This window comes from Erpetoichthys calabaricus, chromosome 13 (genome assembly GCF_900747795.2).
Source record: "Erpetoichthys calabaricus chromosome 13, fErpCal1.3, whole genome shotgun sequence".
Taxonomy (NCBI): domain Eukaryota; kingdom Metazoa; phylum Chordata; class Cladistia; order Polypteriformes; family Polypteridae; genus Erpetoichthys; species Erpetoichthys calabaricus.
This window is the reverse complement of record NC_041406.2, coordinates 92,319,738-92,333,833: the sequence shown is the minus strand read 5'-3', so window position 1 is coordinate 92,333,833 and position 14,096 is coordinate 92,319,738. Positions and strand designations below refer to the sequence as shown.

Genomic DNA, 14,096 nt, shown 5'->3' with positions numbered 1-14,096 from the left:
TTTCCATTTTACACACATGTGCACACACAAATAATTAAATCATTAAACATTATGTTGGAAAATAACATTCAGTCCTGATAATGGTTTTTTTTTTTTTTTTGCCAATTTAGTCCTTTCTGTGTACTCTATAAAAAAACCCTAATCAGTCCATGTCAACTTTTTAATAAGCCTGTTTTTTGCCTTTTACCAATGCAAGTTATTAATAAATTATCAGCACTCTTGCAGGATGAATTATTTACTGCTGTGTTTGACACATTGATTTACTAACAGATTAAATGTTCATTCCTTTTTTTTTTTTTGGAGTTTTAAATGCAATTTTTACTGCAGTTCATAGAAGAAAACATTGTGTGCAGAATATGGTGTCATTATGCACACATGTTGAGTAAGCAGCAGGAAGTTGGCTTTTTGTGTTAATTGATGTTTCTCTTAAACCATGGATCCACCATAGCTCCCTTGGACTACTAAAAATAAGTGTCGGGGATAATACTTCTTAACTTTACTTGATGCTTATTGAATGAAGTACCAAACGCAAAGCACACTTTAAAAACAGATTTAAACAAAAGGCAAGTTTTATAATGAGGCATAATGGCTAGAGTGCATTCTTTTCAAAACATTTTATAGCAAAATTGAACATGATTGGGAAAATGCTGTACTTTGCTTCTCTCTTGTGTAAATAGACATATGAATTTATACAATAATGACTAGTGTGTGTTATGTTCACATATTCTGTCCAAAGCTGAGGACATAGTGAAACTTGGAGGACAGGAACTCCAGTGTTTAGATGACTGTATCTATTTTGAAGCAGGTGGCTACATTTTACATTTTAAGTGGATAGACCTCATGGGCACTGCCCCTCTTGAGTAAAAGCAGGAGATGAGAATGCCTAATGGAGATTATGTGAGCAGGGTCTCCTACCAAGTTGTGAAGCGGCACAGTGTACCTGTAAAAAAACAAAAATAACGGTGCATTTTGTGTTGGCTAAATTTACATAAATGTGAGACCCTTTTTTTATAAGCTGAGTCATCACATCACAGGTGAGCATCAGCTGCTTCATCAGTGTGGCATCTTCCTGCTGATCAGACCTGCAAGTAAAAATTTCACTGCACTCTGTACCCTTTTACACCTAACAAACTGAAACTAATGTAATATGTTAAATTGCATATCCATAGTAATATATATCTTTGAAGACCCATTTATTGTAGAATTGCATGCTAAGCAACATGTTATCTTTCTTTGGTAATGCATCCAGGTTAGAGATTTTCCATCAGTACATGAATTTTCTGAACTCTTTATTCTATTGTTGGGTCACTGGATCACAGTGCCTATCATCGCTGTATCAGACATAATGCAGGAACTAAACTTGGGTAGGAAACGGGGCACAGTTAGTTCTGCACACTTGTTCATTTTTGGACGATTTAGTGTTTTCAGTTTTCCTAAAGTGTCCATATTTGGGCAGTAGAAACAAACTCATTGCTTGGACAAAACTTGAGTGTGCAAATATAATGTGTAGACCCCTGACTTTTGGAGGCCCGGGTTTGTAGTTGAACCCAGATTCCCGGAGCTGTGATCCTTCTGGGGTTTAGATTTATTTACAGTTTAAATACAGACCCTAATTCAATTTTGGTTTGCTTTATGTTGTATTGCAAGTGGAATATTTGTGAAATTAAAATTAAGTTCAGGTTTTAGAACTTGACAAATATTATTACATTTCAGTGTTGTCAGATTGTAATTTAATTTTAAAGTATTAAAGAAAAAGCAACAGCCAATAATCACATGCCTAAGAATGGTGTTTTGCTTCATCTTGTGCCAATTTGGGCATTGTATTCCTTCAGACATGCTATATAGTGTCACCCTTTTGTTTTGATTGGTGGGCTTGTTTGTCATTAATGAAAACTCCCTCCTTCCCAAAGAATTCTTGGAATGTTTCCGGTCACCATACTGAATCGACAGTCAAATATTTTGCTTCTGCATCCTGAAAGTATGGTTCTGTTATATATTGGGACATTTTAGAAGCATCCATCACATCAAGCAAAGCAGAAGCTGGTTTAAATCCCATCAAAAATGATATATAATTAACTTATATCTTATAATGGTTTAAAATCCGAGTTTTCAAACTCAAACTGTGATGCTTACTCATAGATACTTAAGCTAGAAGGCAGTTTTACACAAATCTTGGTAGAGTTTTTTCTATGTTGGAAGCATTCCTGGATGCCTAATCCAAACCTGCAGCTGTGTTGGCACATTGTCTACAACAGTAAATTTGTAATTAAAAGTAATGATTTAGATGAGTTCTATCTTGTTTTAGACAACAACCTGAAAGGGGTGGTTGGTGGTTATTAAACACCTGGATTAGTTTAGTCCTAAATTGTTTCTTGACCAACTACTTCCACTCAGAACCTTGCTCTGTAAAGAATGAAGTCTAAATTTATCAAGTGTCCATCTGCTGCTTTTATCAAACCACTGCTCACATTGTAGCTAATCTTCATGTGCTTCACTTTAACATTTTGTTTTGTAGCATATGTTTGCACTTCTTAATAATTGCTCAGACTTATTTTTTTGGTTGGTTGTTTTGGATATAAAGCCAGCAATTGCCGATCACTACAGTATACACACAGTACATTTCAATACATTTCCATTGTTTCACTTGTGAAACAAGTAAAATGTCACAGTGGCTAAGATTAAATAAAAGAGAGACTAACAATGACGTTATTGCTGGGCCTCTGGCTGCACAGAGAAATATCACTGGGAAAAACAAATATTTATTGCTTGCATTTAAAAACTTTTTGCCTGGATTTCTCAGAAGCACTGAATAATTTAACAAACCCTTTTCCGATTTGCTTTGAATTCAGTGTGCATTAACAATCCAGAGTATTGGTGAAAGTGTGTCTTTAAGCACTAGGGTAATTAGCACATAATGATTTAGGGGTTCCAAGTTTATTCAGGGTAGTCATTGATGCATAGAATAACAAAATTCTTCCTTTAATGTCTCCACAGATTAGTTACATTAGTACAATACCAGCAAAGAATAGACACACAAAGATAACTGCATTCATCAGTATATGGAAAATTCCACGTACATACTTGTGTGTGTGTGTATTTGTTTAGGTATGTATGTGTGTGTGTATATATAATGGGTAACTAGTAATCCACAAAGGGAGAAAATGAATCGCATCTTAAAATATTTTTTATTCCTGACTTTCGACACCTACCAGGTGTCATCATCGGAGGAAAATGATTAGACACACAGGAATTAAAGGCAATATATAGCAAATGAGGTGGTGAAGGTGAATCAGTAATGTGGGGTTCAGACGGTGTTCGTCATAGTCTTTTATTATTATTTAGGTGGCATTATTTTTAAGCCTACATATGCCCGGTTTCGTGTCCAAATGTCCGTTAATAGCGTTTTCATTTGATAGCTGTGATTCATCCAGCTCTCTTGCACTTTTATTATTAGCCCTGAATTTTACTTGTACCGTTTCCCTGTTAAATGTGTGTCTGGTTAGACCTGTATGTGCGTATATCACAGATCGTTGATCCTTCCATTTGACCGCGGTGCAATGTTCTTGTATGCATGTGTTGCAAGAACACACACCATTATTTGATTAACTCTTCAGTGACATTGCAACCAGAGAATAGCTCCTACTTCCGAATGTACTGGTATGAGCACAAATTACCCTGTACCATTTGAGGGAGAAATGAGAAATCTGCCTCTCCAGGTTGGATGAGGTGTTTAGTAATACTTTCTGCCTTTCTAAGACAGCATGTATTTCTATACGTCTTGAAAAGAAGACGGCTGGTTGCCAATAATATTCTCTGCTGCCTTCACCACCTTCTGCAGTGCCTTATGTTCTTGAGCCAAGCAGGTGTCTTACCAGGATGTTGGCCAGCCATTGATGATGTACTCCACTGTGCACCTGGGCAGGTTAATTAGGACAGATGGAGGGTTCCAAACTTCCCTTAGAAGTTTTAAGGAGCTAGAGTCATTGGTGAGTTGCCTTTAACAGCTGGGATATGCTCTGCGTACATTCCAAGAAATTTTAAAGTAGCTTACCTCCTTGACCTCCTCTCTGGCCATCAGACCTTACTTTATTCTTTGTTAATTAGTATTGCCTAATTTTTATATTTTTTCTTCTTTCTTTCTTCATCTTGTAAAGCACTTTGAGCCGTGAAAACATGCTATATAAATAAACGTTGTTGTTGTTGACCCCATGGGTGTGTGGCCTGCTTTTGCTTCCTGAAGCCTGTGAACATCCCCTTGGTTTTCTGATAGTAAGGGTGGGATTGGATGTTGTCCTTAGAACCATTGTGTCAGCAAGTATGTGTCTTCTCTGTAAGCTGTCTTATCATTGTTGGTGATCAGCGTTTTGATGAAGATGTCACCCGATTGATTTAATGGACGAGTTGAAGCAATGTCTGGCCACACAGTTCTAGATGAACAAGGAGTCATGAAGCAGGGCTCAGCGGTGACATGCTTATGAAATTTAGGACAAATATTGCTTACATTTGTTTTGTTGAAATGCCCAGCAAAAAAAATAATCCCTCAGGGTTTTCCACAATAACATTATAAAGATTGCAAAGCATTGTTGCTGTTGGTTTGCAGAAGAATGTAAACAGCAACCAGAAAAACAGTGGGAGCCTGTGCTAATAGCATGTTGCCACACCCACCACACGCTGAGCCACCAGGATTGAAACCCAAGTGCAGTGGGTGGACACCTCAGCACCACGCTGGAACAGTGTGAGGTTTTTTACAGTGGCTGGAGTGCCAATCCTGCCACAAACCCCCAAGTTTTTTCCTGTAAGTTGGAGGACCTGGATGCAGATTAACATCATACCCAGGCCAGAGCAATTGAAGGTTAAGGGCCTTGCTTGATAGTTATTAAATAATGTTTAGTTCATTTTACTGTTCACAAATTTCATCCAACAGAGTACTGAAAATGTCACCATCTTATATATAAACGTCTATTCGTGGAAGTGTTTGTCTGTCCAGTCCGGAAGTGCAAGGCTACAGCAATAAAGCTCAAAGAGTTGGCAAAGCGGCCCCAACTTAACGAGTCAGAGACAAACTCGCTTAGTCACTGATAGACCAGGGGGGCGAGCACATCCGCAAAACGAAATCACCGATTCTGCATTTTAATTTTTTTTTCTGACCATTTCAATAGTTTCTAAGAGCCTGGGCTTTTTACAGCATGGGTTGACACAGCTAGTGTAATAAAAAGATTTGTTGTTTTTCAGTCCGCTTGTGATGTCTTTTTCTATGTGACCTAGAGGACAGGGTTAAAAAAAGAAATATACTCACCCCAATAAAAAGGGGTTTTGTCCAACACACAAAAAAGCTGCGTGCTCATACATCATAAAATTGCTTGTTAATCTTTGTTTTTGGGAAACTTGCACCTGTTTTTATGCATCACTTCCAGGACCAGCCTATTAAGAAGGTTGGCTTTTAACAGCGTTAGTAAAATGGGCAGCCTTTGACTTTTCAAATATAAAACTTGACAATGAATTTTGAGACTTTTTTTTCCTACTCCACGGCATGACTCTTAGATCACCAGTTCTAGCAATAACTAATATTATTTAAAGTAATTATCTTGTCACTTATGACAGTAACATCTCAAGCTTGCTACTCTTTTATGCTAGAACTTTTAAGCCTATATTCCAGCAATCAAAAGCTGGCTTCTTTTTCTCATGGAACACAAAGGAAAGTAAGGGCTATATTTCTGATTTTTCTACAGGAGAAAGTAGGGTAAAGTGACACCTTATATTGGCTAACTACATAGATTACAAATGCAAGCTTTCGAGGCAGCTAAGGCCCCTTCATCAGGCAAGCAGTTCACCTTTCTAAAGAGCCTTAAAGGTCCTGTTCAGCGTTTGCAGTGTTCTTTTTTTTTTTTTTTTTTGTTGTTGCTGTAAGTTTTTATTAATGTTGTATAAAAATGAGTTTTGAGTTAGCAGAAGGCACAAGCAGCGGACAGGACATCTGTCTAGTAATAAATAAAATTGTCTGAAGTGTGTGCATCATGCAATTAAGAAAACAATGTAGGAAAACTTGCACAATGCCTCTTCAAATTGGGCTGAACAACTTAATTTGATAGTTATCAATTGCAGGCTGTACACCAGAAATACAAGTTTATCAACTGACTTTGGTTTCAATGCCGCTTTATAACAAGACCTCTAGTGCTAAAGACCTTCATTCAGAGGCGGTGTATAGAGTTGCAGAGGTCCTTCTTTGTAAGTGGAAATCGTCTCAGCAGTTGATCTTGCACATTTTCTGCAGCTGAAGGCAATTTGTGCCTGTCTAGTTATTCATGTGTATAATTTAGGAGGGAAGTTGTGGAGATGGATTCAGATCATTGATAAAAGTGTAGATCAGTGGCATCCAGTATGAATTCTTAAGATTTTTTTAATGGACTGCACATAGTTTCTCTTGAAATGTTTTACATTTACAGTCACAGCAGGCATCCTCAGTGTTATTTCAAAGGCCTTGCAATCACCATTCACCACACTTCTCCTTTCCTCAAAATGCTGCCTCAGTGATTTTTATGATCAATAGCACAGTTATCTGTTGTTTAAATTTTCTGACAATTTGGGTCTATTGACTATGTACAAGTTCAAGCGAGATAATGACATGATTTATCAGCTTTCAACTTGTTTCCTATAGACAGTTTCATGGAATTATTTTCTCAAAAATAAGTTTTATTTTGTCCCTAGCTGGTTTACACATTCCATGAAGGGTCAGAGAAATAGTTTTTGGTTTTCTGCACAATCTATTTGTCTTACTCTCACGTATAAAGTAGAGCTATTTGTGTTACTCTCATTATAAAGTAGAACTTCCCTACAGTGGACTTTCAATTACTTGTATGATTATAATGCCACAAAAAACAGAGAGATAAAAACAATTTGCAAAATTTTCATTAATGCATTGTTTTAACTGTACGCTATGTATTTGCTTATGTGTGGATTAATCAATACTAAGGATTCTTGATTTTTTTTTTTTTTTATAAAGAAAATTCTCATACTGTATAACAAGAAATAAGAGAGAACTTCATTAAAAATAATTTAATAATAATAATTTATGCTGCATATTATAAATCATGGTGAGACTTTATTATTTTTTTATGCTTGGAGCCGAGTACATATGTGAAATTCTTCCTTGCCAGTATGACTGACAGATTTGCATATTTATGATTGTCAAATAGATGACACGTCTCTTCTGTAAAGTAGCTTAAGATTATTTCATTGACTTGTTTCATTTTATATGTTAGAAAATGTATTGCTTATTAAGCCTAAATAGTGAACAGCCATCCATCCATTATCCAACCTTCTACATCCTAACTACAGGGTCATGGGGGTCTGCTGGAGCCAATCCCAGCCAACACAGGGCGCAAGGCAGGAAACAAACCCCGGGCAGGGTGCCAGCCCACCGCAGGGCGGGCACGCACACACACACACACACTAGGGACAATTTAGGATCGCCATTGCACCTAATCTGCATGTCTTTGCACTATGAGAGGAAACCCACGCAGACACGGGGAGAACATGCAAACTCCACCCGGGAAGAGAACCCAGGTCTCCTAACTGCGAGGCAGCAGTGCTACCACTGTGCCACCGGCACTGCCGCCCTAAAAAGCAAACAATCCTTTGAAATATTTTAAAACCGTACCTTTTATTAGTAAACATTTTCACCAGATGTATAGTTTCAGCTTTATTAAGTAATTCAGAAAGATCTATAACTGATGAACAAATCATTTGTTGAAGCATTATGTAATATTTATTGCTAACTTATTAATGAAAATTATAAATTGTTTCCAGTATGAAAAGTTTTAGGTAATGTACATGGTAATCAAATGGTTATAAACCTAAAATAATAATCTACCAAGTCGTTAATGCACATTATATATAATACCTTTCAATATTTATATAAAGTCCTACCAAAAACTTCACTATTGAAGTACTAGATTACCTAGTATTGTTGAATAAAGAATAAAAAAATCCATTGCATATTTCATGCTTGATAGCTTTTCCTATGGTAAATAAAGCACATCTTTAATATTTACTTGGTGCTTACTTTGTGAGGTTCTCCCAGCAGTAATTAGAATAAATATTATAAACAGCATTGTTGACTGTGTTTTGTTTGACTTTTTTTCCCTTCTTTTCTTCTTGTAGGCCGCCTTTGCAACAGTTTATTTTCCTGATCAGCAAAGCAGAGTTTGAAGTCTGTCTCTATAGGTAAGGCAAAATGTCTGCTTCAGCTTATAAGTATTACATTATTGTGTGCTGTGAAGTAACATTAACTTCATATTTTTATCCAAAGCGTTTTTTTTTTTGTTATTATTTATTCACTTATGTAAGTAAATGATAGATTGGCCTGTGTTTTACAAGGAAAAATGCTTTTAGTTGGCAACGTTAAACTGCTGACTAGTATGTGAAATGTTTAGTTGTAGATGGAGTCCAGTCAGTAGTAGTGGTCTGTTCACTGTCACTCAAAACACGATGGCGTATTTTTGTGCCAAAGTTCTGCAAAAACAAGAAGCTGTGTTTATTGTAGGCCAGAATGCTTGTTGAGAAAATGTTTACTTTAACACTTGAATCAAGATGTAAGTGGTCTTGGTTGCTTATTGAATTCCATTTACTAAAAATATTTCTTTTTATTAGACTCCCAACTAAACAAAGCTTGGTCTAGTAACAGTCAGCCATGTCTTGTTTTATATAGATCTGTCAGGTTTTGAATTGTTTCTAGCGCCAGTTTCAATACAGATTACCAGTTTTGGTGTAAATTGCAGTAGGCAATAATGATAACCTGCATAAATTTCCAGGGTCCTATGCTGCTTCTACTGTATATTATAAAGTAGGTAAGAAGAACAGTTTTAGTGCATGGAAATCACAACATATTTTCAAGGATCTGCTATAAATGAAGTTGTTTGCTTCACCTTATGCATAAAATCCCATTACAGTGGTGGACTTTTTTTTAACCAAAAGTTAGGATTTGTAATTTTGAAATGAAAAACAAATGTTTTTAGTTTACAGAGGCAATCCATTTTATACAATGTAATTTTGTAATATATTTCTTTATTTACTATACCTCTGTAGCTTGAACACAGTATTAACAGTGCAGAAGATAAATCTTTAAAATAAATAACCTCAAAAAGTAGTGATGTTGACCTCAGTTCTGTTATCTTGTAGCTCTTTATTGTTAATCATTTATTTTTTGTTTTATGATTGATCTAAATTCCAATATAACATTAAATAAAGCCACTTCTGAATGGAAATGTTGATTCTGATGCATATTTTGGCATGGCTTTGGTTTTTAATGGTTTACCATCTTTTTCAGGGAACAGAAGATGGTTGATCGACTTGCTAACAGCGAAGCAAATTCAAAACGTATTGCGGTTGTGGAGGGCTGTTTTGGAGCAGCTGGTCAGCCACTGGCTATTCCTGGTCGAGTTCTCATTGGAGAAGGCGTTCTTACAAAACTCTGTCGAAAGAAACCAAAAGCCAGGCAGTTTTTTCTCTTTAATGATATCCTTGTGTATGGCAATATAGTCATTCAGAAAAAGAAGTACAACAAGCAGCACATAATACCCCTTGAAAATGTAACAATTGATTCAATTAAGGATGAAGGAGATCTGCGTAATGGGTGGCTTATAAAAACACCAACAAAATCTTTTGCTGTATACGCTGCTACTGCCACAGAGAAATCTGAATGGATGAATCATATTAGCAAGTGTGTGACTGATCTACTTGAAAAAAGTGGGAAAGCACCCAATAATGAACATGCTGCCGTGTGGGTACCTGACTCAGAAGCTTCGGTGTGCATGCGCTGTCAGAAAATAAAGTTTACCCCTGTGAACCGGCGCCATCATTGCCGTAAATGTGGCTTTGTTGTATGTGGGCCTTGCTCTGAGAAGAAATTCCTCCTTCCTAGCCAGTCGTCCAAGCCAGTGCGTGTTTGCGACTTTTGCTATCATCAGCTCTCCAGCGGGCAGTTGAGTGCAAGCCTACCGACAAGATCAGACTCTTACAGCAGAGCATCGAAATTTTCAACAAATAATATGTCTGATGATGACGACGATGATGATAGCAGTGACTGAGGAAATTGGCCTTATTCTAATATTTAGAATATTAACGTCTGGGTGTTAAGGGGTTGAAGTGTCAGAATAAGGAGGATGGTGCTTTGAAAATTCATGTTTTGCTTAATTCTGTAATTTAATGATAGTTGTTCCAAGAATGAACAACTTCAGTCCATATTTTACAGATTTTTGCAATGTTTGTATTTTATCCCACATAAGATGCTAAAAGTTAATTCTCCAAATTCTTCTTCTTTTTTTTTTATTTTGGAGAAAATAGGAATCTTGCTGCTTTATCTCCGAGTTCCATGAAGGTTGTCACTACATGCAAGGTGTATACAAGCCTATAACTCTTTTAAAAGCTACATGCTGATTTCGTACTCTGGTTTATATCAAGCTGCTTATTGAAAATAGAAAGATTAAAGGTATTTTCTGAGAATATTTTATATCTATGTATGTCAATCCATGATTCTTAAAGAAAGGTATGTGCCTCAAAGCTGACCTTTTTAAAACTTGACTTTTCTGCAGGGACATGTGAACTCTTCTTCCAGAGGCACATTGCAATGTATCAGGTGAATTAAAATTGGCGGTTTTGTGTACAGTGCCGCCGGTTGTTTCCAGAGCAGTATTTAAAACTCTCTTCACAGATTATGCAAAATAAAGTCCATTTCTAGTATATTTTCATGTTACCATTGCTGAATATGGGGTCTTCTTTCACTTTTGAAAGTAAAATCTTATGTTTTCTAGCGTTGCTGATGACAAATCAGGTCAAATATTTTCTATTTGTAAACTTAAAAACTATTTTATATACAGTAAGAAAATCTACTTTTTACTATAACTTTGGAAAGTTTCTTCCTTTTATATAAGGCCTTATCAACTAGAAAGTGCCTTAATGAGACAACTCTAAAGCAGGAATTGCACATGTGTCTACATGACACACACAAAAGGTGGTATTGCATGAAAAAGTTTGGTGTTAAATAAAGACACGTACACGCAGTAAATCTCAACTTTATTTCCCCCTAATTATCACCTTGCAGGTAGGGAATGACAGCTTTGCATTGTCTTGTTGCGATATTCTTCTTTTTTTTCCCTCTTTTCAACCCTTCTTCTGCTTATTCTGATTGCATGAATGGTTTTGAATGATAGTCTTTTTTTATTTGCCAGAGATTTTTTTTTTAAACTAGGAAAAAATAAAGTAAAATAGATAATAATATTATACCAAAGGAACTGACAAGAGAACAATGAACAGTGCAGGCCTGTGCCACAGCTTTCAAATTGTTCACAACTGAAATAAAGCAACCAAAGAGCTAAGCGTATGTCATATTTCTGTAAAGATCATTGCATGCAGAATTGAGGAAGATGTATTCTGAAGTCATAGTCAAAAAATACATTAAACCGTCATGGTTTGGCCATGCTTAAAATTTTTAAACAACCAGAAAATCCAGCTTGACAGAGAGAGCTTTTTCTTTCTTCCTTTCTTTTTGTGCTATTAATTGTATGCTCCATCCACTAGTGTAAATTAAATAATATTTATATAAATAGGTTGAAAATGGTTAAGTTTCATAAATTAGTGTTAGAAATGGACGTGTTTTTTTTCCTCAGCTTAGTTTTCCATCATGTAAACATTTTCAGTTATAAATATCAGTTAAAATGGTAACAGTGTCACTTTTAACTTTAATACATTGGCCGTATGTGAACTGATAAGTTTATTTTCCTAGCAAGGCCTTAATCAGAATAGCACTTTTAAGTCACCCTTAATCTTTACAAACGCTTCTAACACTACATTAGGAAATGGTAGAGTTCACGTGTGCAGTATTCAGCAGCATACTGTTTTATAACCCCAAAAGGATTTAAATTTCTTAAAGGCAATCTTAAATTTATATATTAAAAAAAAATCGTGACAGGCATTAAAATTTAATTGAAAACATCAGACACTATAGATCCGAATCCCCCCCCCAAGTGTGGGGTAACTTGTCATTTTTAACAGCATGAACTCATGCTAGCAGATGCTTTGTTCAAAAATTGAATTGCAATATTCACCATATTTGATTCTGTCATTAATTTTTTCACTTATTTATATGACACAGTGGGTGGTATACATTTGCTCCACAACAGAGTACCACCTCCTAAAAGTCTTTAGCTTGTTACATCTTTTATTACGTTTAGACGTTTAGTCCCCAATGTCTGCTAAGGACTATTATTTACATTTTTCAGAATTTTTCTCAGAATAGGATTAATAAACGTTAAAAACACTAGACCCCGCAAACTCTCTTGCCCCCTAACTTGGAGAACAAATCCGCACTTCATGAGATGAGAACATTCATTTCTGCCCGCTCATCAATGAGTGAGAGAGAGAATGGTAGATACAGCAAAATTACTTATTTTTCGGTATCGAGAAAGAGTAGTAGAATTGATCATTACAGATTAAAATTTTTGGAATCCGATTTGAGATGTCAGAGTAATGTTAATGAAAATTTTCCTCCTTGCGTGGAAAATAAACACACGGTTTTCTCTTTCATGATATGCTGTTGTCTTGTTGGTCTCTTTATTACAACAGAATTGCACGTTGGATAAAACTTTGCTACTTATTTTCTATAAATCTAGAGCCTTTTTCTAAATCATTTCTAATCTTTACTGGGGTCTTGTACAATGTGTCATAAATACAGTCTCTCTTTTCACAGCAGAGGCCTTTGTATTCCAAGAAAATTGTCTACATTGTTTTGAGAGATGTATCGGGGCACATTACTCAAGATTCTAAATCCGATCATTTTACTTTGCAGACATAGGTTGACCTGCTTCCAGCTGGCTATGCTCTTAAAAATTTAAATCTGCTTGGGGGGGCGGGGGGATTGACAAAAAGGTCACTTTCAGATACCGTAAATTACAGAATAGATTTTATTAAAGATGGTATCCTTTTGTCAACTGACAGTTCTGTGTGTGTTTTGTCCTTCGTGTTTTTTTTTTTCTTTAACAATTCTATCATGAGTTGTAAATTCAGGAAGGTTTTGCTCATGATTGTAAAATGTTCTGTAAATGTATTCAGATTTGGCTTTCAGTTTTGTGTACCTCTTCTGTCATTTTGACTTGGATTTACTCAGCACTTTACAATGATTACAGAGTTCTGTATTTAAGGTGAATTAAACACCCGAGCTGTTCTCCATGGTAACATTTTTGAAGATGTTAAAGTAAATAATGGAGCAGTAATGTCAGATCAATATCACATAATATCAGCAGCTTTTTACATTTCATTACTCTTACTGCGTAACAGTTCTAACATATGCAGACTTTCTAGACATAGGAAATTGGGTTTTACTTTAAGGTCTTAATTTATTTTGAAGCACGTTATGTTTAAGTTATGGTTGATTTTATTGTTGAACTGTTATGAAGAGAATTTCTTTATTATGTGTGTCCTTGTGTCTTGACATACCTGTTTGGATTGCATGCATTTGCCTTTGTTACAGATCCTTTCTGTTTTCAAGGTCCACCCATTGTTTTCTAGCTTACAACAGGGCCGCGTTCAATAGAAGCAAAATAGATTGTTGCACATTCGTGCAAAAGGTGGACGTGTATCCTGGGGAATATAACTTACATCCCACCTCATGAAAAACTAGAATTTTCTTGTTTTCTACTGTTTAAATTTTAAGTTGTTGCTTGTGGATGTCATCATTTTTGTGCTTTTATGTTTAAAACACTTCAAAAGGGCTGAGATCTGATTGTAATCCTGCATATTGTTGTAATTTTACTAATTTTGAAAAAAATATAATGCAGTGCTTATAAAAAAAATATTTCCTGTCTGTTGCATAATTTTTCAAAAGGGACTGTGCTGAGCTTTGGAAAATCTTTGGATTCGTTCACCAATCAAGTATACAGAACATGCAGTATTTGCAATCTCCACCTTTCCTAGCTATGCAGTAAGTGGTGTAAAATGTAATTGTTTTCATTTCAACAGGCTGTCTCAGCCTGACATGTTGTGGAAGAAAAACCCTCTTTGATTTAAAGGAACACTTCGCCCCGCTGCCCCCCCCCCCCCATATT

The 14,096-nt window shown here is 35.9% G+C and overlaps 1 protein-coding gene across 2 annotated transcripts in view; it reads left to right on the top strand.

The window, feature by feature from the left end:
* The window catches only part of plekhf2 (pleckstrin homology domain containing, family F (with FYVE domain) member 2), a 35,186-nt gene extending 22,602 nt beyond the window's left edge, over positions 1–12,584 (top strand). The window contains exons 2-3 of one of the 2 annotated variants that reach the window (XM_028817256.2): positions 8,161–8,223; positions 9,326–12,584. In XM_028817256.2, coding sequence (XP_028673089.1) covers positions 9,336–10,085 — 750 coding nt within the window. In that variant the 5' untranslated portion in view covers positions 8,161–8,223; positions 9,326–9,335 and the 3' untranslated portion in view covers positions 10,086–12,584. The remainder of the gene's footprint in view (positions 1–8,160; positions 8,224–9,325) is intronic. The other variant, XM_051935748.1, reaches the window with a different exon arrangement.
* Positions 12,585–14,096: the final 1,512 nt, after the last annotated feature.